The sequence below is a fragment of the Microcaecilia unicolor genome, chromosome 1 (assembly GCF_901765095.1).
Source record: "Microcaecilia unicolor chromosome 1, aMicUni1.1, whole genome shotgun sequence".
In the NCBI taxonomy this organism is placed as follows: Eukaryota; Metazoa; Chordata; class Amphibia; order Gymnophiona; family Siphonopidae; genus Microcaecilia; species Microcaecilia unicolor.
The window spans coordinates 636,263,350-636,290,923 of NC_044031.1; the positions used below are offsets into that span (position 1 = coordinate 636,263,350).

General features: G+C 43.2%; 1 protein-coding gene across 2 annotated transcripts; it reads right to left on the bottom strand.

Annotated features, from left to right (window-relative positions):
* Positions 1 to 18: 18 nt before the first annotated feature.
* On the bottom strand, positions 19 to 12,431 carry LOC115481899 (olfactory receptor 1020-like). 2 transcript variants are annotated; one of them, XM_030221355.1, is made up of 2 exons: positions 5,436 to 6,329; positions 19 to 33 (listed from the first exon to the last, which is right to left on the bottom strand). In XM_030221355.1, exons 1-2 carry the CDS (start codon positions 6,327 to 6,329, stop codon positions 19 to 21), a joined length of 909 nt encoding a protein of 302 aa, XP_030077215.1. The 2 variants fall into 2 exon arrangements, with proteins under 2 accessions (XP_030077215.1, XP_030077223.1); XM_030221363.1 differs by lacking the exon at positions 19 to 33 and adding an exon at positions 12,410 to 12,431 and having other exon boundaries at positions 5,388 to 6,322.
* Positions 12,432 to 27,574: the final 15,143 nt, after the last annotated feature.

Here is a 27,574-nt window from a genome sequence, read left to right on the forward strand (position 1 = left end):
GCTAAGCCTCCTTGGCAGTCACCTTTGTGAGTCCTGGACACCTCCTGCTCCCTGTTCCCAGTGGCCATGACCAAAAACAAAAAAAAAGGCGTGGGGCTGCAGCAACCTTCAGGCATACGCTATCGGCTCTCCTGGTCCTCTGCCACTGACGTCAACTTCCAGTTCCGGGGGTAGAGGACCAACAGAACTGACAGCACATGCTTGCATACTGCTACAGCTCTGTACTTGCTTTTTTTGTACTTGATTTTCTGCCGCTGCTGTCTTCAGTAGCGGTTCGGGTGGGAGGGAGGTTGGGATTTGCCGCGGCACCCCAGTGAGTGTGCTGCGGTGCACAGTTTGGAAAACACTGCTGTAAAGTGTTTCTGAATATCCCCTCTGTGTGGTTAGTTCTGGGGCATTTCATAGGCTGAGTCGAGGAGAAATTGACAGTTATACAAGCACTGACCATATTCATAGCCAATGTCCACACTGATAATGGGGCAGATAGGACTGTATAAAAAGCAATCTTACCTTTGCCTGCTTAGCTATGCAGGTGCTAACACTGAATATCAACTGGCACCCACATAATTTCTTGGCCGGACGTTCAATGCAAGTACCCAGATATAGCCCCCAACAATAAATATATGAGTTAGATTCAGCCCACAGTGATCATCCATTTTAAACCCCTGACGGCAGCAGCAGGTGGCATAGTTATAGGTGGGCCTGGGTGGGCACAGGCTCACCCATTCTGGGCTCAGGCTCACTCAGTGGCATCCTCTCACTCCCCTTTCTCTCTATCCCCTTGCTTGTAGCCTGGCATCTGCCCCTCACCCTGAATTCCCCCATCTCTCAACAGTGTACCTCAGAGATGTCAACAGCAGCTGCAGTGATTCACCTTTGCTGTCTGAGCCAGCCCTGCAGGCTTCCCTGTACTTCATCCTGCCATCGCTGATGTCACTTCCAGTTTTCTCACTGGTATAATGTGGCAGAGGGAAGTCTGCGGAGCAGACGCAGACAGTGAAGATGAATTGCCTGTGGCCACAGATACTGAGGAGGGAGAGGGCATTCAGAGAGAGGGTTAAATGACAGATAACTTGCTATCCACTGATATTCAGTGGGACATGGCTGGCTATGCCCTGCTGAATATTGCTGGTTAATGGCTAGCGGCTAGTCGGTAATACCGGACGATATAACCTGCTATCCGCTGATTTTCAGCATATCGCCGCATAACTTGATCATCCATATTTGTTCACGTGCAAAGTAGGGATATCTCTGGCCGGTCTGACTTTAACTGGCCAGTGCTGAATATTGGCTTAGCCAGTTAAAGTCAGACTGGCCAAAAATAAACCGGATATTCAGTGCCGGTCACCGGAATTATCCCGGCTAGCTCCTGTGGTCTAAATATCGGGCCCTATATAATTGTGTGTGTTTGTTGTGTTTACAATTTGACCCAGTTTGACATTATTTATTGTGTGCTCTCAAAACTAAATATAATAAGCAACTAAAATAATAATACATCATAAACAATTAAAAAATCATAAATAATTAAGGAACCTTTTACTAAGCCATGGTAAAAAGTGGTCTGCAGCAGTGTAGGCGCATGTATTAGGTGCGCACCAGGCACGTTTTTACTGTGTCTGCAAAAAAGATTTTTTTTTAAATCTGAGCAGAAAAGGGCATGTGGTAAAGGGGGGGGGGGGGATGGGACATATATTGCCTTTTTGTGGTTTTTCCAACTATGTTCAAAGTGGTTTACATATTGTATACAGGTACTTATTTGTACCTGGGACAATGGAGGGTTAAGTGACTTGCCCAGAGTCACATGGAGCTGCAGTGGGAATTTAACCCAGTTCCTCAGGATCAGAGTCTGCTGCACTAACCACTAGGCTACTCCTCCACTCCGCGTCACTGAAACCAGTGCACATCTAAAACTGGCCTGAGCCCTTAACGCCACCCACCCACTGATCAAGCGGTAAGGGTTCATATGCTACATGTACGGCCAGTGCTTGTGGGAGGAAATAAATAAGTAATTCATCCAGGCATTATGGGAGCATGCCAAATCTGAAATTACTGCCGGGGGGGGGGGGGGGCGCTGGCCTGGCGGTAGTTTCATTTGGGCACACGCTACAACCCGTGTAGAGCCTACCGAGGCTTAGTAAAAGGACCCCTAAAAGGTTATTGATTAAATAAATACATTGGGCCTGATTTTAAGACTGCAGGAGGAAGCCTGGCTAACTCCCATGGTCTTCGGCCAGCCCAGATATTCATTGCCGGGCCGTTTCCAGCAACCAACATTGAATATCTAAGTATTTTTTGACCAGATTAAATTTAACCGGCCAAGCTGATATTCAGCGCTTAGCCAATCTGCCTCCTGTGGGCTGAATATCATCTGGCAAGTGTTTATTCATGGGATTTAGCACAGTTGCGCCTCAGATTATTCATATTACTTGTTGTGCACTCCTAAGTCTGCCTTAGGATATATGCTTTCACTTTGTGTAGATATGGTTCCCTATTCATATGTTAGTGTGTTATCTAAATATGATCCAACTTAACTAAAGCCCACCCACATGATTCCTGTCCTGACGATTGTTATACATTAGACCATGTCTCCCATTCTCCTTATGCTTACCCCCTATCTTTTCCTCCCCATCCTTCCTACGCCTTACCCTCCCCATTTTCTTTTCCTTCTATGCCCAATTCCTTCTATGCTCAATTTACTTATCCTTTAACCCTATTATTACTACGTTTACTACAATTTGTAATAATCTCCTTCAAGACTTTGTAATTCTATTTAAGTACATAAGTAATGCCACACTGGGAAAAGACCAAGGGTCCATTGAGCCCAGCATCCTATCCACGGCAGCGGCCAATCCAGGCCAAGGGCACCTTGCAAGCTTCCCAAACGTACAAACATTCTATACATGTTATTCCTGGAATTGTGGATTTTTCCCTATGTAAGCTGCATTAAGCCTGCTATGTGTGGGAAAGCGCGGGGTACAAATGTAATAAATAAACAAATATTTGAATTTAAATCACTATTTGGCCAAATATGAATAATGTATTTAGGGCACTATTTGCATCCGAATGGAATCGAATACGAATGTTCAGTACAGCCCTACTTTTTATTGAGAACTGCATTGTTTACTACAAGCAACAAGAAAACATAATGGTAGAGTAGCAACTTTTTCATGCTAAAGCAAGTTGTTTACAGTGGCGTTCCTAGCCTGGATGACACTCGGGGCGGATCGCCAATGCGCCCCCGCCGGGTGCAGCGCGCCCCCCCCCCTGTGAAATGACACCTCCCCCTGGTGAAATGACACCCACCCCGGGTGCACGCCGCTGAGGGGGGGGGGGTGCCGCAGCACGCGCCTGTCGGCTCCGAGTTCACTAACTTCGCTCGTTCACTGCAGCTCCCTCTGCCCCGGAACAGGAAGTAACCTGTTCCGGGGCAGAGGGAGCTGCAGCGAACGAGCGAAGTTAGCAAACTCAGAACCAACAGGCGCGCGCCACGGCACCCCCCCAGCAGCGTGAACCCGGGGCGGACCGCCCCCACCGCCCCCCCCTTGATACGTCACTGGGTGTTTATTTACCCAGTACATGGTGAGCAAACCTGATAAATTTTTAATCAAATTGTGGCTTGCAGCAGATTCCAAAATAAGTTCCTTTTGTACACCTTCCCATACTTATTGTAGGTAATGGGGTAATTTATTCACTCAACTTATTAAACATGTAGCAGCATTTTGGATCAACCATAATGATTTTATTAACACCTCCCAAAGGCCTAAATGTACAATATTACAGTAGTAAAGATAAGGTAGATTTAGGAGTAATGTCAGAAAATTCTTTTTTCACAGAGAGGGTGGTCACTGCCTGGAATGCCCTTCTGAAGGTGGTGGCAGAGACAAAATAACAAAATTTTAAAAAAAAGTGACAGATTTCAACCAGATGTGGGATGAATCATGAATGCACAGCACAGGATCAGAAGACTAAGGCAAGACATAGACAAACTAGGCATATGCCTCAGACCCAAAAGTTAGGGGGGGGGGGGGGTGTCTCTGTCAGATGTGCTCAGGATTCAAGAGGGTAGGATTACCAACTGTCTGAATTTTTTCAAGATTCTAAAAACACTTTAAATTACCGGTCTCAAAGCCAGAAAGATGGCTAAGTGTGGTTTTTTTTTCAGAGTTTAGTCCACAACAGCTCTCCACTATTCCCCCTTTTTGGTGCAGAAGCTGTGGTAGGATTCAGCCAATGGGAAAGTTCTAGTTACAGGAAGGCTGTGGTGGAGGGAGCACTGCTGGGGGAGGCAGCGAAGGGGGAGAAGATTGTTGAAAGGTATAGGGCAGGGGCGTAGCCAGACAACAGATTTTGGGTGGGCCTAGGCAAGACGTGGGTGGGCACCAAGTGTTCTCTCCCCCCCCCCCCCCACCTCCAAAAAAATATCTCAGTTGGCAGGAAAATGTTTCTTTCCACCTTGGCAGTCTGCAGCAGGCATGCGCTGAAAACTGAGCATGTGCAGGTGCCGGTATCATGGAGAGTAGCATTTTTGTTACCATCAGGGAGAAGTCTTCAGCTGGCGGAGCTTGGAATCCCCACCAGCTACCGCTAAATGTGTGCTACTGTTAGGTGGGCCTGAGCCTTAAGTGGGTGGGCCCTGGCCCACCCAGGCCCACCTGTGGCTATGCCACTGGTATAGGGACTGAAGAATGAGGGAAAGTTTGATGGGTTTCCTGTGGGCTGAGGATAAGAACTGGCAGCAAATGACAGAATTTTACATGCTGGCAGGCCAATCTGGGGGAGGGGGAGCCACTGCCTGAATGAGCATATGAGCAGCAGGACAGCACTAGAAAAGAGAGCTAGGGAAAGCATGCACTTGTTTGGGGAATGTGGGTCCAAAACTCCTTCACAATTTGGCACTGTAAGTATATGCCTATGTTGCCTATACCAGCGTCAAATTTTGGCTTGTTTAATCAGACAGCTACAGCAGAGCCAGCGTACCCTGGAACGACAATATGAGAATGCAATTTGAAGTCTACTTAAATTAGATGCCATTATTGAATAAAAATAAATATAGCCTATGAAGTTTTTTGTCTCAACATTGGTTTTACCACAAATACATTGTACCTTTGGTGACTGAATTGGATTTAGCTCACACCTTTCTCAGAAGTTCAAGGTAACTTACATACAGGTATTGTAGGAATTTCTCCTATTTCCAAGAGGTCTTATAATCATGGTTTCTATCTCATACAATGGAGACCTAAGAGACTTGCCTTAAGATGACAAACAGTAGCAGTGAGATTTCAACCAGGCTTCCCTGGTTATCAGACCACTGCTCAAACCATTAGTTTACTTCATTTTAGAGTTATAGATGTCCATTCAGTGACTCATAATTATTACAAATACAATATTTACCTGACTGCTATAAAGAATTGTTTCCATAATTTCATCGAGGCTGCTTTTACCTCTTTGTTCCTCAAGCTATAAATCAGAGGGTTTAACATAGGGATTAACACTGCATAAAATACTGAAACTACTCTGTCCTGCTCCATAGAGTAACTCGAAGTAGGCCGTAAATACATGAAAAAAACAGTCCCATAGAAAATCAGCACAGCAGTGAAGTGGGAGGCACAAGTGTTGAATGCTTTGTATCTTCCTTCAGCAGAGCGAATCCTCAGTATGTTGGAGAGAATATAGGTGTAAGAGATTAAAATGGCCAGAAAGGTTGATGTGCAGTTGAACCCAACAAAAATAAAAAGTGCAAGTTCACAGATAAAAGGGTCTGAGCATGTAAGTAGCAAGAGTGGAGGAGCATCACAGAAATAGTGATTAATTACATTGGACCTGCAGAAGGATAAGTGGAAAATACAAACTGTTTGTACTACAGAATTACAAAAGCCACCCAAATAAGCTGCACTCAGCATCTGAATGCACAGTCTCCTGCTCATAATGACTGGATAAAGCAATGGGTTACAGATTGCCACATAACGGTCATATGCCATCACTGCCAGCAGAAAAGCCTCAGTAGTAGCAAAACATGCAAAAAAATACATTTGTAGAGCACAACCAAGGAATGAGATGATTTTTTGCTCTGTTAGGAGGGTTTGCAGGGTTTTGGGAGTGATGACTGAAGAATAACAGATATCTACAAATGACAAGTGAAAGAGGAAAAAGTACATTGGGGTTTGCAGGCGTGCATCCAACCTAGTTACAAGAATGATACCGATATTGCCCAGAAGGGTAATAATATAGATCAGAAGGAAGAGCACAAAGAGTGGAATCTGGAGCTTTGGATCACGAGTGAGTCCAAGGAAAATGAACTCAGTCATTGATGTCTGGTTCCTGCCTTCCATTTATTATTCTGAATGTGTCTGTTGATAGAAGAAATCAAGTTTGAACTAAGTTATGTAATGGTTTTATGTTTTGAACTATGCTGCAGAAAAGATAAATGTCATAATTAATGCAACTTATTTTCATTTTCAGTTCATGTCAACTTTTTGCAAATGCAAAAAATAGTTATACATTAACTATTATGGGGCATAGTTATCAATGTTGGCTACCGATATGATGTATTATTTTATCAATAACTCACATTAATTTACCACATGTTCCATTTTATGCAATGAGAGCTAGTTACTAATAACTGGACTTAACAGTAAAATAACACATCTTAACTGTAGACTACTTTGATAACTTCCCCCCTAAGTCTGGCATATTCAGAGGGAAAGAGGATGGGATTTGATTACTGCCTTTCTATGGTTATAGTCAAAGCGGTTTTCATGATAAATAAAATACAAGTAATTATTTTGTACCTAAGGCAAAGGAGGGTTAAGTGACTTGCCCAGATTAATAAGAAGCTGCAGTGGGAACTGAAAAGTGGGATAGAAAACCGATTTACCATTACCATTATTTTTTAAATAATCTCTTTCTGTAAGCTCATACTTCACTTTTGTATTCTTAGTTTTCTAAATGTTTTTCCTTAGAAAGTTTTTAATCATCTACAATTCCTGGCACAGTCCTACTACAGCAGGCAACATAAAAATGTTATTCTGAAATATTTGCAAAAGGAGAAAAGAATAAACCTAAAAAACAAATGAAGAAGTTTTGTGTTTTGAAGGTTTTTATAAGTGTACAGCTAAATATATACGATTACGTAACTTATTTACCTACAATTAATATGTGGACTATGCAAGTGTAAAGTATGTAGAGATCAGAATTGTGATGTCCAGGTTGGGACATGCTCACTTGCAGTGGTATTTTAGAAAAGGATTTATTTAAGTAGAGCCTTTTCTAAAATCTCTGCATGATTGTGCATGTATTTTCCAGCATGTGCAGTGGAAGCAGCCATTTTACAAACATACTTATAGGAAAGATCAACAGAGGACACATCAACTTTTATGTATAAATGCCATCATGTACACAGGCAAATTGATAGTCCACAGAATACAAAAGAGGAACCTGTAGTCTGCAAGTAGCAGAAAGCAGTCCAAAATAGCAGAATACGAGGCATATTTTCGAAATACTTAAACTTACCTATGGATCTTTGTAAGTCTAAGAAAGCGCTTTGAAAATGAGCCCTTACACGTCCTTGGTACTGAGGAAACTTTAATTCAAATTCAGCAATCTTACAACAGCCATTGTAAGATTGCTGTGATTGAATTCAAGTTTCTTCAGTACCAAGATGTGCGTTCTGCTGTTTTGGACTGATAAGTGTTGGCAGTTACATGTGTATTCAATCATTCCACACGCATGTAAGTGTTCCTAATTAAGGGGCCTGAACACATGGTAAAATATACTGCAAAAGAGGAGCAGATTGATAGTGGTCTTGGCCCTGGGCAATAAGGATCATGGGTCCCTAATCACCTATCAACAGTAATTAAACTAAATGGAGGCCAGGGAAGAGTGGGCCCCCTACTGCTCTGGGCCCTCTGGTACTGCCCCCATTCTCCCATTGGTCAGTCCGCCCCTGCTGCAAAACAAATTAGAGCATTTTGTGGTAATTTCTGCTTTACATATTTTTTAAATTAGTTTTTTGCAGGATATTTCTTGAGTAGATAATGAAATGTAAGCATTCTTTAAGTCCTGCGAACATATCCAATCATTTTCCTGAATCATGGGGAAATGTCCAGGGAAACCATTCTAAACTTTTCTTTGACCAGGAATTTGTTCAGGGCCCTTAGGTCTAGGATGGGACACATACCCATCTACAGCAATGTCCCGGGATATATGACAGACCTTATAGATCTACCAACCAGAAACACAACAAGATCAACACAAACATACCTAAATCTCCACTACCCAAGCTGCAAAGGACTCAAATACAAATCAACCTATGCATCCAGCTTCTCTTATATAAGCATGCAACTATGGAACGCACTACCAATCGCCGTGAAAACAACATATGACCACCTAAACTTCCGGAAACTCCTAAAGACTAACCTGTTCAGAAAGGCATACCCTAACAATCCAACCTAAATGCCTTAACCCCGCAACACAGCAATATATAAGCTCATACTGGACATAACCTAACTCTTCCTCCTTATGACCCCCCAATGTGTCTACCACACTTGATCATTCGCTACCATAACCTCACTATGTATTTGTTCATACCGGTATTGGTGATCGCCTCTACTGTACTATGTAAGCCACATTGAGCCTGCAAGTAGGTGGGAAATGTGGGATACAAATGCAACAAATAAATAAATAAATAATAAATAAATAAGTTTGGAAGTATTATCCATCTTATTGGTGTGCATTCGCATGTGCTAACTGGATAATGTAGTGTTAACCCGCTAAGGAGCCCGTTGACTAAGCCACATTAAAAAGTGGTCTGTACTACTTTTAGCACATGGGAAGCCCATGTGCTGAGGCCACTTTTAGCACAGCACTAAAATGGCCAAATTTCTATCTCTTCCATTAATGGCCATGTGCTAATTTCCCAATTAGCACATGACCATTACCGCAGGAGCTCTTACTATTTAGAAGGTGCTAAGGGCTCCCATGCTAACGCTATGCTAATCAGGCTGTGCATGGTAATGTATCCACGCTAAGTGATTAGCGCAGAGCATGCCTACTTTCTGCTCATAGACATGCGTCCAATGCCAAAAAGTTTTTAAAACATTTAGTTGAATATTGACCCCAAGATGCTTTAAATCTTCTTTCATTTTTTGGTTTAACAGGTTCAGTCCTACAGAACACTCCTATCTAAAAAGCTTCAGGATCCTTAATCAAGTAAGTATTATTTACTCTCTCTACATCTCTTACTCCCTGTTTACTAAGCCACACTAGCAGCTGGAAGTGCGCTAATGCCGACACAACCCATTTATTTTGAATAGGCTGTGTTGGCATTGCCACACAGAAGCCACTAGCATGGCTTAGTAAACAGGGGGGGGGGATTAATGTTCCTCTCTATCTGTCTAAGTCTCTATGTCTGCTCCTTTTTCTGAGTTTTTCTGTTTCTATGTGCACACTTTAATTTAAATACGGTAATGTATCTCAATTTTCTCTTCCAATGGCCTATACAGTGGGCTTTCGACACAAATGGACTAGATAAAGAAATATGCTATGCCCTCTCATACGAAACTTTTGTACAAAACTGAAAACAATTTTATACAAGAAATTTCTGCTGATAGATTTGACTTAAGCCAGATTGTATAGACATTCCCTCTCAGCCAAGCCTAGGTCACACACTCCTCCCTTCTTCCCTCAGGCCCTGCTCAGCCTTGGAATCCTCACCTTAGACACCAGGGCCCTACTCTAATAATAGATCTATAATTGTATTCTATTTCCAACTTATGTTGTAAGCCACAACCAACTGAGTTTGAACTTGGAGGATTGTGGGATATAAATCCAATAAATGTAAATATACTTTGGGGTGCCAGCTGAAATTCTCTCTAGGAGCGTCTTCCAGGTTACTGTCTTCAGTTCTTCTCCTTTTGTCCTTTATTTTCCTTGATCCTGCTCCCTATCTTACTAAACAAACACTGCAAAACTATCTCCCTAGTGCATGCACTTTCCTTTTTTTTTAGTGTGTCCTTCTTGGCATTTCTTATACAAGTAAGCACTAAGAAAAATGAAAATACATCAAGAAAATGATAAAAATAACATAATATTCAAGCTCACAACAGTAAGAATTAATTCATTATAGAATTAAAAAAGAAAACATCAACAAACAGGCATAAAAAAGAAACCCATAATAATCCCTAAATAACCCACTATAATAAATTAAGAAGTATTAACAGTGGAAACCATAGTAGAAAGGAAAATGTTTCACAATGTGCACTTTCTAAATTCTCAATCTGGTGATGCACTAATGGGCTATCTTTAGCTGCTGCAGCTGCTTGACAAGTAGCAATAGTAGGAACAGATGTCTCCACAGTTGTTCCATTTTACAGAGACTAACATCATATTGGGCCACAGTGTCCACCACCTCCTCTGTAAATTTACTAAAGCAAGATGAATTGTCTCTCAAACCCATATCTATTTTCACAATCACCTCATATACATCTGTCAAAGAAATAATATCCGAAGATGGGGACTTAGGTAAACCAGCTTACTGAAAAGAAACGCTTGAGCCACTTTTACTAACTGTGGCAACACTGCAGGTTGGAGGAACAGGAATGGTCCCCCAGACATAAAAGAAGCTTCCGGAAACACAGGGTACTCACTGTAGAAGGAAGTACTGGCATCTTAGATGACTGCAGATGAAGGTCCATTGGTTCACGAATCACAGTAACTGCCTCGGGTTTCTACTTTGCTGCATTCTGCTTCTCCATAAGGGTGGAGCAGAATACCACACTCCACGCTTCTCAGTAGCTCTGAAGGGGCTCCAAAGGGGTGGGACCTGCCCATTTGGTCATGCCCCTTTGGGCACATGCCCATGGCTGCATACAACAATCTGGATCGCCTCTTAAATGATGTTATCAGGGTCTTTTTCCCATGTCAGAGCAGCCTTTGGGTGCCCCAGTAAGCACCTGCAACTCACTGCTCACTCACTGCTCTCCTGGTGTACTGAAGCAGGTAGGTTCTTTTGTATTTAAGTCCAGAATATACTGGGTAATGGAGGTTTAAGTACGATCGTGCAGACCTGTGTGTGTTCCTTGGTGGCAAGTTGATCAAGGTGTCCATGTATGCTGGGGCTTTGCCGTAGATGATTTTATGCACTAGGGCGCAAATTTTAAAAGTGATACGGTCCTTGACGGGAAGCCAGTGCAGTTTCTCTCGCAATGGTCTTGCACTTTCAAATCTAGTTGCACCGTAAATTAGCCTGGCAGCAGTATTCTGAGCCATCTGTAGTTTTTTCAGGAGCACATCTCTGCACCCTGAATAGATGCCATTGCAATAGTCAAGGCAGCTGAGGACCAGTGATTGCACTAAAGTACGAAAGATGCCTCTAGGAAAGTATGGTTTTATACGTTTAAGTTTCCAAAGAGTGAAGAACATGCTTCTGACGGTAGAAGTTGTATGCTGCTCCAGCGTTAGGTTTCGATCAACTATCACTCCTAAGATTTTCAGGGATTCAGAGATGGGGAGAGTAAGCTCAGGAGTAATTAAAGCTTGTGGGGTGTATTTGCTATAAGGGGAGGAGAGAATGAGGCAATGGGTTTTCTCAGTATTGAGCTTTAGCTGAAAGGAGTTGGCCCAGTTAAGCACAGTTTGTAGCCCGAGACGTATTTCCGCATGGATCTCGCTAAGGTTATGTGAAAAAGGAATAGAGAATGTGATGTCATCGGCATAAATAAACGGGTTTAAGATGTGGTGGTTCACCATGTCAAAGCGCTGGACATGTCAAATTGCAATAGTAGAACGCTCTTCCCGACTGCTATCTCTCGTTTAAAGTTAGAAGTGTGACAAGCACGGACTCAGTACTGTGAAGTGGGTGGAATCCCGACTGTGAATCAAGCAAAATGTTGTACTTGTCCAAGTACTCGCTGAGCTGCTTATTTACCATACTCTCCAATAATTTCACAAAAAGTGGGATAGAAGCAATTGGCCGATAGTTGGTAAGATCGTGGCGTTTTTTCTTTGCATGATGTCATCAGGGTCTTTCTCCCACATCAGAGCAGCCTACAGGCGTGCCAGCTAGTGCCTGCAATTCATGGCTCACTCACTGCTCTCCCCCTTCTTTGCATTTCTATTTGAACAGTACTTTTTAACTTCCCTGAAAATAATGGATATAGACCCTAAATGTTTATTCTTGTTTCATTCGCACCATCTCACGTTCGTCCCCAGCCCCTTTTTCTCTCTAAATTCTATTCTGAATCAGTGAGAACTTTAAGTATCACTTTTAAGTATCAAGTGTTATATTACTACCAAAAAATGTGTTTTAAATTTTTTTCTAACAGGATTCCCAGGTATATTTCATAAGATAGCTGGCGACTAGTAGTTAATAGTTGTTTCTATAAATTGGGCTAAATCTCAATAATGAACTGACATCTGACTTTTTTCAATAGCCATAAAATTCTCAGTTGTCATTTCTGCTTAAGCATAAAACTCCTTACACATGCTCCACAAACTTCAGCTTGGAAAAAAAAGATACTTTGGAGAGTAAAGTATATGTTTTGAACTTAAAGTGTGTTACTTTAGAAACTAATAATGCAGCTCTAATTAAGGATAATACAGTTATTCATAAGAAATTGGAAGCATTAGAGTATATGTCATGTGGCAAGAACTTGTTCTTTGTGCACTTTCCTAGACCTATCTATTTATTAGAATATAATATGATCTATTTATCTGCAGTATTAAATTCTCTTGGAGGTTCAATATTTTTCATCATGTATTTAGTATAGCATCTCTAGGTGACAGTCCTTCCTAGAGATGCTATACTAAATACATGATGAAAAATATTGAACCTCCAAGAGAATTTAATACTGCAGATAAATAGATCATATTATATTCTAATAAATGAACCAGAGAGATTGGGAATGCATTCAACTCTGGTAGAACAAGTTTCTACTATATGTGCTGTTTTGATTGTATCATTTCTTTTGCAATGAAAGGGTTTTGAAATTCTGTTTCAAGTATAGAACCAAGTATTTTTGTGATTCCCATATTTGAGTTTTTCCTGATTTCCTAAGGGTTTCTCAGAGGAGAAGACAATTTCTGCTCTTCAGACCTGAGATCCTGTTTCCTCTTAAAGTACCTATGTGAATTTCTAGTATGTTACAGGAATGCAAAGTATGTTTTCTTTAAACCCTTTCAGTTGCTTTCTTTCTTGAGTGATAAGAGCTTCTGACTATCCCTGATAATAATAGAATACCTATTTGACCTGCATTATATAAATGTCTTGCTTGAGCTTAGCTTAGTCAAGGGTAATTTGCTTATTATGGAAAGATGATATTTCCTTATATGCTTGTCCAACATTGTAGCTCTTCTCTCCATAGATTGCAGACTTTGTACTTTATTTTATTCCCTTATTATTTTTTGTAGAGTATAATTATTTCCTTTTATGGTGCTTTCCTATACTTACAATACTTGTATGGTAGATATTTGTAATCTTATAAAATAAAAACAAATCTTAGCTGGTATGCTATGGACTATTCTTCAAGTTTTGTTAGATCCTTCCTCATGTGAACCACACCTTCCTAGATGTTTCCCCCACTGCCGATATTGGAATCATTCACAAAAAGGAAACCTTTCCTGATCACCCTTTGTTAAATCACTTACAAAAGTGATTTAATAATATATAGTAACTGGATCCACCCCTGTTGTACACCACCTCTTTCCTTGGCCTCTTTCCTTGGCCACTATTATTTGCTACCTTCCACTCAGTCAGTTTCTAGCCCAGTGAATCAGCATGGGCTATACTAAAGGCACACAGATTATTTATAAGTCATCTATATAGAACTATATCTAGAGCTATCCTCTGATACAACTCTCTATTCACACAGTCAAAATTATTGCCCCCCTGTTTACAAAGATGCGCGGCAATGCCGACACTGCCCAAGTGAATGGGCTGTGTCGATATTACCACACTAACAGCTGCTAGTGTGGCTTTGTAAACAGGAGGTTTGATCATTCAGCTGACAAGACCTACCTCTAGTAGAACCAGGCTGGTAAAACCATCAATAGATTTTAGATGATTTGTTTGCTAAGTTGTTTTCAGTTTGCACGTTGGTTTATCAACTGAATATCTTCATAAAATGTTGCATAGCATATGAAATATTGTTTAAAAACATTTAAATCTAGATTTGCCTTCTTTTCACATAGAAAAATGCATTAATGACAGCAATTCCTATGAACTTTAAAAACTTCTAATGAACTGGTGCTTGAATCTTAAGAAAGAGTTTATAGTTTCTGCAGTGGGACTTGGGACATGATTTTTGGAGAGCTTTATACTCCAGAGAATTAGACAAGGAAAACAGATAATTATTGTAATTATATCTCATTATATTCAGCTATTTGACTGATTCCTTTAAGGTATAGCTCCATATAATTCCTGTTTTAAGATTTTATTTCTGTTTTGTTTTGTTTCTTTTTAATTCAATGAAATATTGTAAACAAATTATACATACAGGCTTCAAAATGTCTGTCTGCCCATCTGGAGCCTAAATTTCTCTTCCAAAATTTAAGAGACTGGAATTAATATTTAGCCTGCGACGGAATTGGAAAAAAGTCACATCAGGGTAAATATTCAATGGGGTTTAAGCAAGCAAGAGGGGCTCCTGCCCATTCAAATCCTACTCATTGGGCTATCTCCAGATATTCTGTGAAACTTAACTGTACAGTGTTTCTGAGTATGCCCCTCTGACCTTCATGACACTGTGTGGCTAGTTCTGAGCCAGTCCATAGACTGAGTCAAGGAGAAATTGGCAGGGGTGTTAGAGGACCTTGGACTAGATGGACATGTAGACTCGGAGCTCCCTCCTAGTCCTCGTTAAAATCAAGCATTTACTGGTGTCTTTGGCACAGGTTTTCACACTATTGCTCAAAGACTTACTGCTAAACATGTCTGCAAGGAAGTCTCACAAACAGGAAAGTGGCATGACTTCTTCCTCGGGAGAAAAAAAGGAAGAAATGTGATATACAGTCTCCTGAAAAGTTGGCGCCAAACAGGTCTAACGTGCACCCTTCTGAAGCTGTTTTAGAAGAATTAAAGGCGTAAGGCGTTAAGGGATCTCACTGCAAAGCAGTTTGAAACAACTTGCAGCTTGAAAAATGATCTCTTGACACTTACAGTGTCAGTCTCCGAATTTCAAACGAGATTACAGGCAGTAGAAAAACACTCAGAACAAACTGCCACAGATTTAGAACAACATGTGCACTTAACAACGGACAAACTTCTCTACTTGGAAAAATAGAAGATCTTGCAAACAGAAGCAGGAGAAACAATATCTGAATTTTGGGCTTACCAGAAGGATCTGACTTACCACTGTTTTTAAGCACATGGCTCCTGAAAATCCTGCATTTACCACCTGAAACAGTTCTTGAATTGGAGCGGGCCCACAGATCTCCAGGGAAGATTAAGTCCAATGCTAAGACACCGCGCTCTATAGTTGCAAAACTACTTCGATATCCTCAAGCTCTACTAATTTTGACAACAGCAAGATCGATTTTATCTCTGATTTTTGAAGGCAGAAGAATAAATATTGTCCCAGATCTGTCAAAAACTACTGCACAGAAAATGAGAGCACAACTTAAAGAAAAAGGAGCGAGGTTTGGTTTAAAATACCCTGCATGGATATTTATCACATTAAACAACACTACCCGAGTCTTTGACTCTCCAGAATATTTACAATTATTCTTAGATAAAAGGGACATGGAAGTTATGGCTGGATGAGTTAATCTCCATGCATATAATCTTTTTTTTTCCTCACTCTGCTGAGCTGTTTCATGCTCTGGTAGGCCGCGTGCTGATGGCTGTTTACTCACTGCCATGATAATGAGCCTTTTGCTAGTCACAGTCTCTTTTTTTTTTTTTTTAATGCAAATCCTCTTTTCATGGTCAAGTGACTTACCTGCTTATTTTCGAAGGAGAAGGGCGCCCATCTTCCGACACAAATCGGGAGATGGGTGTCCTTCTCCTAAGGTCGCCCAAATCGGCATAATCGAAAGCCAATTTTGGGCGTCTTCAACTGCTTTTCGTCATGGGGATGACCAAAGTTCAAGGGGGTGTGTCGGCAGTGTACCGAAGGCGGGATGGGGGCGTGGTTAACAGATGGGCGTCCTTAACTGATAATGGAAAAAAGAAGGGCGTCTCTCACGAGCATTTGAATGACTTTACTTGGTCCATTTCGTTTCACAACCAAGCATCAAAAAGGTGCCCAAACTGACCAGATGACAACTGGAGGGAATCGGGCATGACCTCCCCTGACTTCCCAAGTGGTCACTAACCACCTCCCACCCTGAATAAAACAACTTGAAAAGCTTTAGTCTTTTTTTTAGAGTATGTCCTTTGCTACGCCTCTGTTGGCAGTTGAGGATGTCCTTCCCTGTAACCAGCAGTTGAGGATGTCCAAAATGTGGATGTTTCTGTGAGAAGGACATCCATGCTTTTGCTATGCCTCTGATACCCTCTTTATTTATTTGGATTTTGGATCACAAGTAGCAGCAGTGGGATTTGAACTGGCCACCTCTGGATTACAAGCCCAGTGTACTAACCACTAGTCCACTCTGCCACTCCACCACTCACTCCCTTGAAAATTGGCCATCCCTGTGGGGGGGGGGGGCAGTATGCAGGTCCCTTGGGGGGGGGAGGTATGTATGTGTGTCAGCGGAGGCATAACGAAAGTATGGACGTCCTTCTTTCAAACATTTTGGACTTCCTCAACTGCCCCCCCCCCCACAGGGACGTCCAAATTTCAAGGGAGTGGAAAGTGGAAGTGTGACAGAGTGGCCTAGTGGTTAGAGCACTGGTCTTGCAATTTACAGGTGGCTGGTTCAAATCCCACTGTTGTTACTTGTAATCCAAATAAATAAATCAAGAGGGTGTCAAAGGCATAGCAAAGGACATGGATGTCCTTCTCACAGAAACATCTCCATTTTGGATGTCCTCAACTGCTGTCACTTCCCCTCCTTAGGAAGGAAATCGTGTGCAAATGATCTCGTTTGCATGCAATTTCCTTCATGCATGCCTGTTCCTTCCGGATCAGTAAGGGAAGGGCTTTTTCTGTTCAGTTAGTGGGACCAGTGCAGTACAAATGCTGGCTCCTCCCATGACCAAATGGCTTGGATTTGGTCCTTTCTGAGATAGGCGTCCTCGCTTTCCATTATCGCCGAAAACTGGGGACAACCATCTCTAAGGTCAACCTAAATTTCATGATTTAGGCATCCCCGACCGTATTATCGAAACGAAAGATGGATGTCCAGCTTTTGTTTAGATAATACGGGTTGCCCCACCCCTTTACGGGGCCGTCCTTAGAGATGGGCGCCCCCATTCGATTATCCCCCTCTTAATGACTTTTGCTATGTTGATTTTCTAGTACTTAAATGGAAATGACTTCAGTGATAGAATATCACTATTGACTAGCTTGTTCTTGTTTTTTTATGTTTTCATCTACTTATTACAAAGTTCTAAGCAAGACAAATTTTTGATTTTGAAACTATACTAAAATTGTTATTATTATTATTAGATATATAATTTAAATTATATTAACTAATAGACACAAAATTCTGTTAGGCCTGGGAGTTCTCCTTGTCTGCTGTTCACTTCTAATATCCTCTTACACCCATCTATTTTTCTAAAGCTCGAGCTCTCAGCTCCTAGCTCTGTGCTCTGATGGCTTTTTTTTTAGTTACATGAATCCAAGCTATATTTTTCTTTCTAATATAATTGCTGGATATAATAATATGTAAATTAACTCTGCATCTGGATCTTGCTACTGGACAGACTTCCCATATATATTAAAGCAAGATTATCACTCTATTTTCAGTGGAGGAAAGACTTCAGATGCTCTGCTTTCACTTTGTTATATTCGAGTGAATGACAGACTGCCTTGTATCTCATAAGGAAGTGTTTCTACTATAATGAGATATGGTGCAGGCTCCTCATAAGTCTAAAAACCTCCAAGTTCTATATAATAAAACGCACCTCCAACATTCTGAAGCTGACTGCATGGCTGCGGCATTCCTGCTCTCTGTATCCATCTCCTGAATTGACATCACGTACTTCCGGGTTCGTCACAAGCAGAAGTGACCAACCACAAGAGGTTTCTCGGCTTCAGAATGTTGGAGGTGCATTCTATTAAATAGGATTGGTCAGTTCCTTGAAGCACATCCAGAGCTCAGCGTCCTGCACAGTAACACTCAGACACCAGAGAGAGAGAGGGGGGGCCTGACACCAGAGAGGGGGGGAGGTATCTCTGTCACACACACACACTCTCGCTCTCTCTCACACACTCTCTCTCACAGTCAATGTCTTTTTCTCTCTCACTCTCACACACTGTCTCTCACACACTCTGTCTCACACTGTATCACATTCACTCTCTATGTGTCAGTCACTCACACACTCTCTTGGTCTCATACACTCAGTCTCACAGAGAGTCTGTGACTCACACATAGTAACATTGTAACATAGTAACACACACACTCTCTCTCTCGCACACACTGTATCTGTGTGAAACACACTCTCTCTCTCTCTCTCTCTCACACTGTCTCACATATACACTTGCACACACTCTCATTCTCACACACACACTCTCTCTCTCTCACAGACACACTCGCACCCAGACTCACTCTCTCTCACACACACACACACACACACACACACACACACACACACACACACACACACACACACACACACACACACTCACACATTCACTCTCTTTCTCTCACACAGTCACTCTCACATACACTTTCTCAAACATACACACTCCGAGGAAAACCTTGCTAGCGTCAGTTTAATTTGTGTCAGAAACAAGCCTTTTTTACTATTATTTAATAATTTTAGTGCTGTTAGCTATATGTTGCGATTTAGTAATTTCTCTAATAAGCAATTGATTTTACACTTATCTGGGCTGTGGTATTGTCGATGGGGTGTGCTCGACAGAGACCCTCTGTTTCTCGAGTGCTTCTTCAGGAGCTGTACCCTCGAATATTTGTAATTGCCCTGTGAAAATATAACATGTCAGAGAGGAGACCAATGGAGTTACATTATGGTGGGTTCTGAGGTATAAGAAAGAAGACCTGCAGGACTCCTGGTATTCAAAATGGCACTTGTTTTTAAACAGACGCCTTCACCATCATCCAATCAGACAGGGCCATATATTTAAAGGGAGCCGCTGTATTGAAGATATAATTTCTTAAAAGGGGCAACCCATTCTTTTACAAAAATGCTTTCCACTCAATGCGGTTATTTAAACCTATTCTAACATACGTCTGTACAGAGTCCCTTTTACCGCTCAACTCAACTGAAAAATTATTTAGAACTTTCATTACCCCACTCATGGAGCTCGAGATTGCCACAAGCCTCTCCCACCATGCATCCTTAAAAACCCAGCACAGTGGCAAATTAAAATCAAACAAAACATTTTAAAGCTTCTCCACCTTCACACAGCTTAGTGAATAAAAATAAAATCGGTACCTTTAACCCCTTGTCCCGAAAATCCTCTTAATTCCTTCTGGAATGAGCCTCATGCTCAGCTCCGTCCACGAAATGGCATCTGGCTCGTGCTCTCCTTCTGCACCCGGCCTCTCACACCAGTGCGTGCAGCGCTTCCTTTGTAGCCGGCCGCTTTAATAAAGATAAAAACATTGTGGAAGTGCACCGGAGCACTTCCCCGGCTTTTCCCGTCCCACTCCGGTCCTTTCTTTCCTTTGGAACCGGCTCTGCAGCTTAAAAGAGCCGGTTCCCTTTAAGAGCAGGGAATTCTCCTTGTTTCATTGGCCCATTCCTTGTTCAATCCCGAGTGGGATCAGTCACCTATCGCCTGCAACTACCTGGTAACTTCCGAATCCATAATGCCTTCCATGTATCGCTACTGAAACCATTTGTGACATCTAAGTGGCATCCCGAGCCGAAGAGGAGCATCATTCCCGAGCCTGAACCCGATCCTGAATTCGAAGTGGAATAAATTTTACCGGGCCGTGCCTAGGGTCTCTGGCACCCCCCTGCAGACTGTCAGTTGGTGCCCCCCCCCCCCCCCCCCCCCCCCGTGTGGCACAAGATGCAAAGGAAATAGGAGCTGAAAGATGGAGTGCATCTTTGTGGGATTGCTCAACAAATAGATCACAAATAATTTTTTAATGATTTTTAACCGTGAAAATGATTGCTCACCACTTGCCACACTGACAGGAATTGTCAGCAATATTCTTAGAAACAAATTGCTATACATTGCAAAATAAGATAGCAGATGTAAATTCTCAAAGTGGACATATTCCAAACGCTAAAATGAAAATAAAATGATTTTTTTACTACCTTTGTTGTCTGGTGACTTTCTTTTTCTGATCATGCTGGCCTAGTATCTGATTCTGCTGCTATCTGTCCTCTTAACTCCGTTTCCAGGGCTTCCTTTCCATTTATTTCTTTACTTTCCTCCTTTCTTCTTCATTTCTTGCTCTATATCCATTTCCAGCAATTTCTCCTCTCTCCCTGGGTCCTGCCCTCCCATCCATGTCCATCCATGTCCATCCTTGTCCCTCTCTGCCCTTCTCTCCTCCATCCATAGCCAGCAATTCTGCTCTCTCCCCTCCCCTCCATTTCCAGCAATTTGTCCTCTCCCTGGGCCCTGCCCTCCCATCCATGTCCATCCTTGTCCCTCTCTGCCCTTCCCTCCTCCATCCATAGCCAGCAATTCTGCTCTGTCCCCTCCCCTCCATTCCCAGCAATTTGTCTTCTCCCTGGGCCCTGCCCTCCCATGCATGTCCATCCTTGTCCCTCTCTGCCCTTCCCTCCTCCATCCATAGCCAGCAATTCTCCTCTCTCCCCTCCCCTCCCCTCCATTTCCAGCAATTTGTCCTCTCCATGGGCCCTGCCCTCCCATCCATGCCTCTCTGCCCTTCCCTTACCTCAGCGCCGCGCCCTGGGGTCTTTAAATCTTTTACCTCCGGTCGCAGCAGCATCAGTGAAAGCGCTGCCGATGTCTCCCTTCCCTTCGCGCTCGTTGGATCCCTCAGTGTCCCGCCTTCTTCTGACGTCAGAAGAAGGCGGGACACTGAGGGAACCAACGAGCGCGAAGGGAAGGGAGACGTCGGCAGTACTTTCACTGACGCTGCTGCGACCGTCGGAGCCTCGGAGGTAAAAGGTTTAAAGGCCTCAGCGGTGCGGAGCTCAGGTAAGCGGCGAGGTAAGCACCACGGTGGCGCCCCCCTGCGGTGCTTACCCGCTTACCGTATTGGCACGGCCCTGAAATTTTAGACCCAAAACGTCAGAGGAGTCGACTCTTTTATTTGATATCATGGAAACACTTTGGTCCGGAGGACAATTCCTGGGAGCCAGCGAGTAATGTCCATGCACCAGAACTGGTCCAGGAGTTTCATACCCAGTACCCCTCGAAGCCCGGACCGAGACAGAGAGGGGGTCTTCTGGGGAGGATACTGTCACGCTCCTCACCTTGGTAAGGGGTGCTCCCGCGACGCAGAGTGCCGGCCATCATGGCAGTCCGGCGCTCCAGGAATCCTGCCTGCCTGTGACGCGGAGTGCCGGCCATCTTGGCGGGCCCGGCACTCCGGGGGTCCCCTCTGACTGCTCCACCTGGAAGGCAAGTGTGCAGTGTGTTGTGCCCTCCTGGAACGCTGGATTCTTCGCCCTGCCTCCTGCCCCACTGGATTGGAGCCTCGCAGTAGGCAGACCGGCCAACGGGAGACTTCCCTTGCCAGCTGACTCTTTTTCCCCTGATGGTGGGGGCTATTTTAGGAGTAGCTTTACTCCACGTCCTTGCTTCGGCTTCTACTTTGGTAGATTGTGTCTTGTACCCGGAAGCATTCCTTTGCTGACCCTTTTGCTGCCTGTCTTTGACCCTCGTCTGGACCCTGATTACTCTCTGCCTGCTGCCTTCCTCTGACTACTGCCTGAACCCGAATTAATCTCTGCCTGCTGCCTGTCTTTGTCTACTGCCTGAACCCAGATTACTCTCTACCTGTTGCCTGCCTCTGTCTACTGCCTGAACCCGGATTACTCTCTGCCTGTTGCCTGCCTCTGAGTACTGCCTGAACCCGGATTACTCTCTGCCTGCCTTTGACTACTGCCTGAACCCGAATTACTCTCTGCCTGCTGTCTATCTCTGTTTAACTATAGAAAAGGTGATTACGACAAAATGAGAAAAATGGTGAAAAAAAGACTGAAAGGAGCAGCTCGCAGAGTAAAAAACTTGCATCAGGCGTGGATGCTGTTTAAAAACACCATCCTGGAGGTTCAGGACAAATATATTCCACGTATTAGAAAAAAGGGAAAAAAGACTAAACGTCAGCCGGCGTGGCTAAACAGTAAGATAAAGGAAATCATTAGAGCCAAAAAACAATCCTTCAGAAAGTGGAGAAGAGAACCAACTGAAAGTAACAGGATAGATCATAAGGAATGCCAAGCCAAATGCAAAGCGGAGATAAGGAGGGCAAAAAAGGACTTTGAGAAGAAATTAGCGTTGGAAGCAAAAATACATAGTAAAAACTTTTTTAGATACATTAAAAGCAGGAAACCGGCCAAAGAGTCGGTTGGGCCGCTGGACGAAAATGGTGTTAAAGGGGCGATCAAGGAGGACAAAGCCGTAGCGGAGAAATTAAATGAATTCTTTGCTTCGGTCTTCACCGAGGAGGATTTGGGGGGGACACCGGTGCCGGAAAGAATATTTGAAGCGGGGGAGTCGGAGAAACTAAACAAATTCTCTGTAACCTTGGAGGATGTAATGGGTCAGTTCAGCAAGCTGAAGAGTAGTAAATCACCGGGACCTGATGGTATTCATCCCAGAGTATTAATAGAACTAAAAAATGAACTTGCGGAGCTACTGTTAGAAATATGCAATCTGTCCCTAAAATCGAGTGTAATACCGGAAGACTGGAGGGTAGCCAATGTTACTCCGATTTTTAAGAAAGGTTCCAGAGGAGATCCGGGAAATTATAGACCGGTGAGTCTGACGTCGGTGCCGGGCAAGATGGTGGAGGCTATTATTAAGAATAAAATTGCAGAGCATATACAAAAACATGGACTGATGAGACAAAGTCAGCACGGATTTAGTGAAGGGAAGTCTTGCCTCACCAATCTAATGCATTTTTTTGAGGGGGTAAGCAAACATGTGGACAATGGGGAGCCGGTTGATATTGTATATCTGGATTTTCAGAAGGCGTTTGACAAAGTGCCGCACGAAAGACTCCTGAAGAAATTGCAGAGTCATGGAATCGGAGGTAGGGTATTATTATGGATTAAGAACTGGTTGAAAGATAGGAAGCAGAGAGTAGGATTGCGTGGCCAGTATTCTCAGTGGAGGAGGGTAGTTAGTGGGGTCCCGCAGGGGTCTGTGCTGGGTCCGTTGCTTTTTAATGTATTTATAAATGACCTAGAGATGGGAATAACTAGTGAGGTAATTAAATTCGCCGATGACACAAAATTATTCAGGGTCGTCAAGTCGCAGGAGGAATGTGAACGATTACAGGAGGACCTTGCGAGACTGGGAGAATGGGCGTGCAAGTGGCAGATGAAGTTCAATGTTGACAAGTGCAAAGTGATGCATGTGGGTAAGAGGAACCCGAATTATAGCTACGTCTTGCAAGGTTCCGCGTTAGGAGTTACGGATCAAGAAAGGGATCTGGGTGTCGTCGTCGATGATACGCTGAAACCTTCTGCTCAGTGTGCTGCTGCGGCTAGGAAAGCGAATAGAATGTTGGGTGTTATTAGGAAGGGTATGGAGTCCAGGTGTGCGGATGTTATAATGCCGTTGTATCGCTCCATGGTGCGACCGCACCTGGAGTATTGTGTTCAGTACTGGTCTCCGTATCTCAAAAAAGATATAGTAGAATTGGAAAAGGTACAGCGAAGGGCGACGAAAATGATAGTGGGGATGGGACGACTTTCCTATGAAGAGAGGCTGAGAAGGCTAGGGCTTTTCAGCTTGGAGAAGAGACGGCTGAGGGGAGATATGATAGAAGTGTATAAAATAATGAGTGGAATGGATCGGGTGGATGTGAAGCGACTGTTCACGCTATCCAAAAATACTAGGACTAGAGGGCATGAGTTGAAGCTACAGTGTGGTAAATTTAAAACGAATCGGAGAAAATTTTTCTTCACCCAACGTGTAATTAGACTCTGGAATTCATTGCCGGAGAACGTGGTACGGGCGGTTAGCTTGACGGAGTTTAAAAAGGGGTTAGATAGATTCCTAAAGGACAAGTCCATAGACCGCTATTAAATGGACTGGAAAAATTCCTCATTTTTAGGTATAACTTGTCTGGAATGTTTTTACGTTTGGGGAGCGTGCCAGGTGCCCTTGACCTGGATTGGCCACTGTCGGTGACAGGATGCTGGGCTAGATGGACCTTTGGTCTTTCCCAGTATGGCACTACTTATGTACTTATGTACTGGCTGAACCCGGATTACTCTCTGCCTGTTGCCTGCCTCTGTCTACTGCCTGAACCCGGATACTCTCTATGTGCTGCCTGTTTATGACTACTGCCTGGACCCGGATACTCTCTGTTTGCTGCCCGTCTCTGACTCCTGCCTGAACCCGGATACTCTCTGCCTGCTGCCTGCGGCCTTCTGACCCCTGCCTGCGTCTGGAAGTCCTGTCAGCCACCTGCACCTGGGGGCTCGACCCTCGGGGAATAGCGGTTATCACAGGTGAAGCCTCAGGGTTGCTTAGCTGCCCAGCAGAGCGCAGGTTCGAGTCTTCGTCTCTGTGCTCCATCCAGGCACAAGGACTCACGAATGTGACACTGGCTCGTTTGTCAGTGAAGGATTTGATATTGAAGACAGTGTTTTTTGGTCACTATTTCGTCGGCGAGGAGAATTTCTGAGCTACAGGCTTTGTCCTGTAGGGATCCGTTTCTTCGTTTTTCTGAGGCAGGGGTTACCCTGCGGACAGCCCCTTCCTTTTTGCCCAAGATTGTGTCGCGTTTCCATTTGAATCAACAACTCTGTCTTCCCTCTTTTCGTAGGGAGGATCATCTGATGGAGTTTCATGCTTTCAGATGTCTGGATGTTAAGTGGGATATTATCAGGTATTTGGAGGTTACGAATGACTTCCGGTGCTTGGATCATCTGTTTGTGCTTTTTGCGGGTCCAAGAAAGGGACAGCAAGCTTTTAAGGCGATGGTGGCTCACTGGTTGAAGGACGCTATTGCGTCAGCATATATTGAGTCAGGTAGGGCTCTGCCTGATCATCTTAGGGCTCATTCCACTAGGGTGCAAGCAACTTCTGTGGCGGAGTCCAAGTTAGTGGCATTGGAGGAGATTTGTAGATCAGCTACCTGGTCGTCTGTTCATACTTTTCAAAGCACTATCGATTGGATGTAGCAGCGAGGACTGACACTGCGTTCAGGGCTTCGGTTCTGCTAACTGGGATTTTTGAGTCCCGTCCTACTTAAGAACTGCTTGAGTACATCCCACCAGTCTCTGGATTGATTTGTGGGACGCTATGGAAGGTAAAATTAGTTATTACCTGATGATTTTCTTTCCATTAGTCCCAACAGATCAATCCAGAGGCCCTCCCTGGAATTTTCTGCTTATCTTGTTTGCTTGATTTATAGTTCATGTTTGGAGTTGCGTTCTCAGATTGTTCATTGTTTATTCAACGGGGATTGGAGCGAATTTCTTACTTGCTGTACGAGTTCCTCCCGCTGTTTCGGTTGCAGGGTATAATTAAATTTTCTGAAGACAGGAGAATGGCTCTCTATTTGGGAGTTGAATATCTACATGGCTTTGATATCGATAATACTGAGGTTTGAGTGGCTAAGCATGACCACATATAGAGCCTCAGAAGTTCTCTCTATCTCCACCTGCTGGCAGAGGTACATAACCCACCAGTCTCTGGATTGATCTGTTGGGAGTAATGGAAAGAAAATTATCAGGTAATAACTAATTTTACCTTAAGTTTTCATCCTCTATCCAGTTCCTGATGATTTTCTTTTTGTTCATCATTGATCTGGCATCTATGTATGCGAACGGTATTCAGGTGTAGTTGGGGGTTGTCTCATTTTTGGGACGGATTTTGATGAGGCTTTTGTGGCTAGATATGTTTGGTTTGGTCTTTCTGTTATGTTTGCTTTCTTGTTTCTGTGAGTTTGGGTTGTAGGTGTTGTAATGGGATGGTGTAAAAGTGTTGAAGTTGGTGTGACTGGGAGATGACTGGGATTCTGTGTATTTCATTTGTGTGGATGTTTGGTATACTGTAGGTGGAGGAAAGTAGGAGTAGGGTCAATAGGAAGATTTTGAAGTATCCGTGTTTGTTGTTCCTGGGGTTGTACATTTTAATATTGTGTTTGGGATGACAGGATAACTAATTTAAATATTAAAATTAGATAGCTGGGATGACAGGATAAGAGTCTTGCTCTGTAGGAGTGAGTCGTTCAAGAGGTTGTGAGTGAAGTATTGTCATACTGGGACAGACCGATGGTCCATCAGGCCCAGCATTCTGTTTCCAACAGTGGCCAATCCAGGTCATAAGTACCTGGCAAGACCCAAAAAAACCACAATGCATTTTATGCTGCTTATCCTAGAAATAAGCAGTGGACTTTCCCCAAGTCCATTTTAGTAGTTGTCTATGGACTTTTCCTTTAGGAAGCCATTCAAACCTTTTTAAAACCCCACTAAACTAACTGCTTTTACTACATTCTCTGGTAATGAATTCCAGAGTTTAATTAAGTAATTAATTAATTATTTTATTTGCTGCACTTGTATCCCACATTTTACCACCTATTTGCAGGCTCAATGTGGCTTACAAAATGTTATAGCAACATGTACACATTATAGGATAAGAATTTCAGAATATAGATACAGATGGGTACATAGAATATCATAGCAATCATATTAACGGAATAATAATTTTACAATTATTACAAATAAGAGTGCATAAGTAAATCATATTGGATTGGAAGTGGATTGAAATTACACATTGAGTGAAGAAACATTTTCTCCAATTCGTTTTAAATTTACTACTTTGTAGCTTCATTGCCTGCCCCCTAGTCCTAGTATGTTTGGAAAGAGTAAACAAGCAACTCACATCTACCCATTCCACTCCACTCATTGTTTTATAGACTTCTATCTTATCTCCCCTTAGCCATATTTTCTCCAAGCTGAAGAGCCCTAGCTGCTTTAGCCTTTCCTTATAGGGAAGTCGTCCCATCCCCTTTATCATTTTTGTCACCTTTCTCTGTACCATTTCTGATTCCACTATATCCCTCTTGAGATGCAGTGATCAAAACTATGCACGGCATTCAAGGTGCGGTCACTCCATGGAGCGACACAAAGGCACTACAACATTCCCATTCCTGTTTTCTATTCCTTTCCCAATAATTCCCAACATTCCATCTGCCTTCTTAGTCGCTGCTGCACACTGAGCAGAGGGTTCCAACACGTCATCAATGATGACACCCAGATCCTCCTCTTGGGCAGTGATTTCTAATGTGGAACCCAGCATCACGTGACTCAGGAAGCAGGTGCACTCTTCCTAGCCGGGTAAGAGTCAGCAGGCAGGTGATACCACTGATTAACAAGCCTTCATCCTGTGAGGCTTGG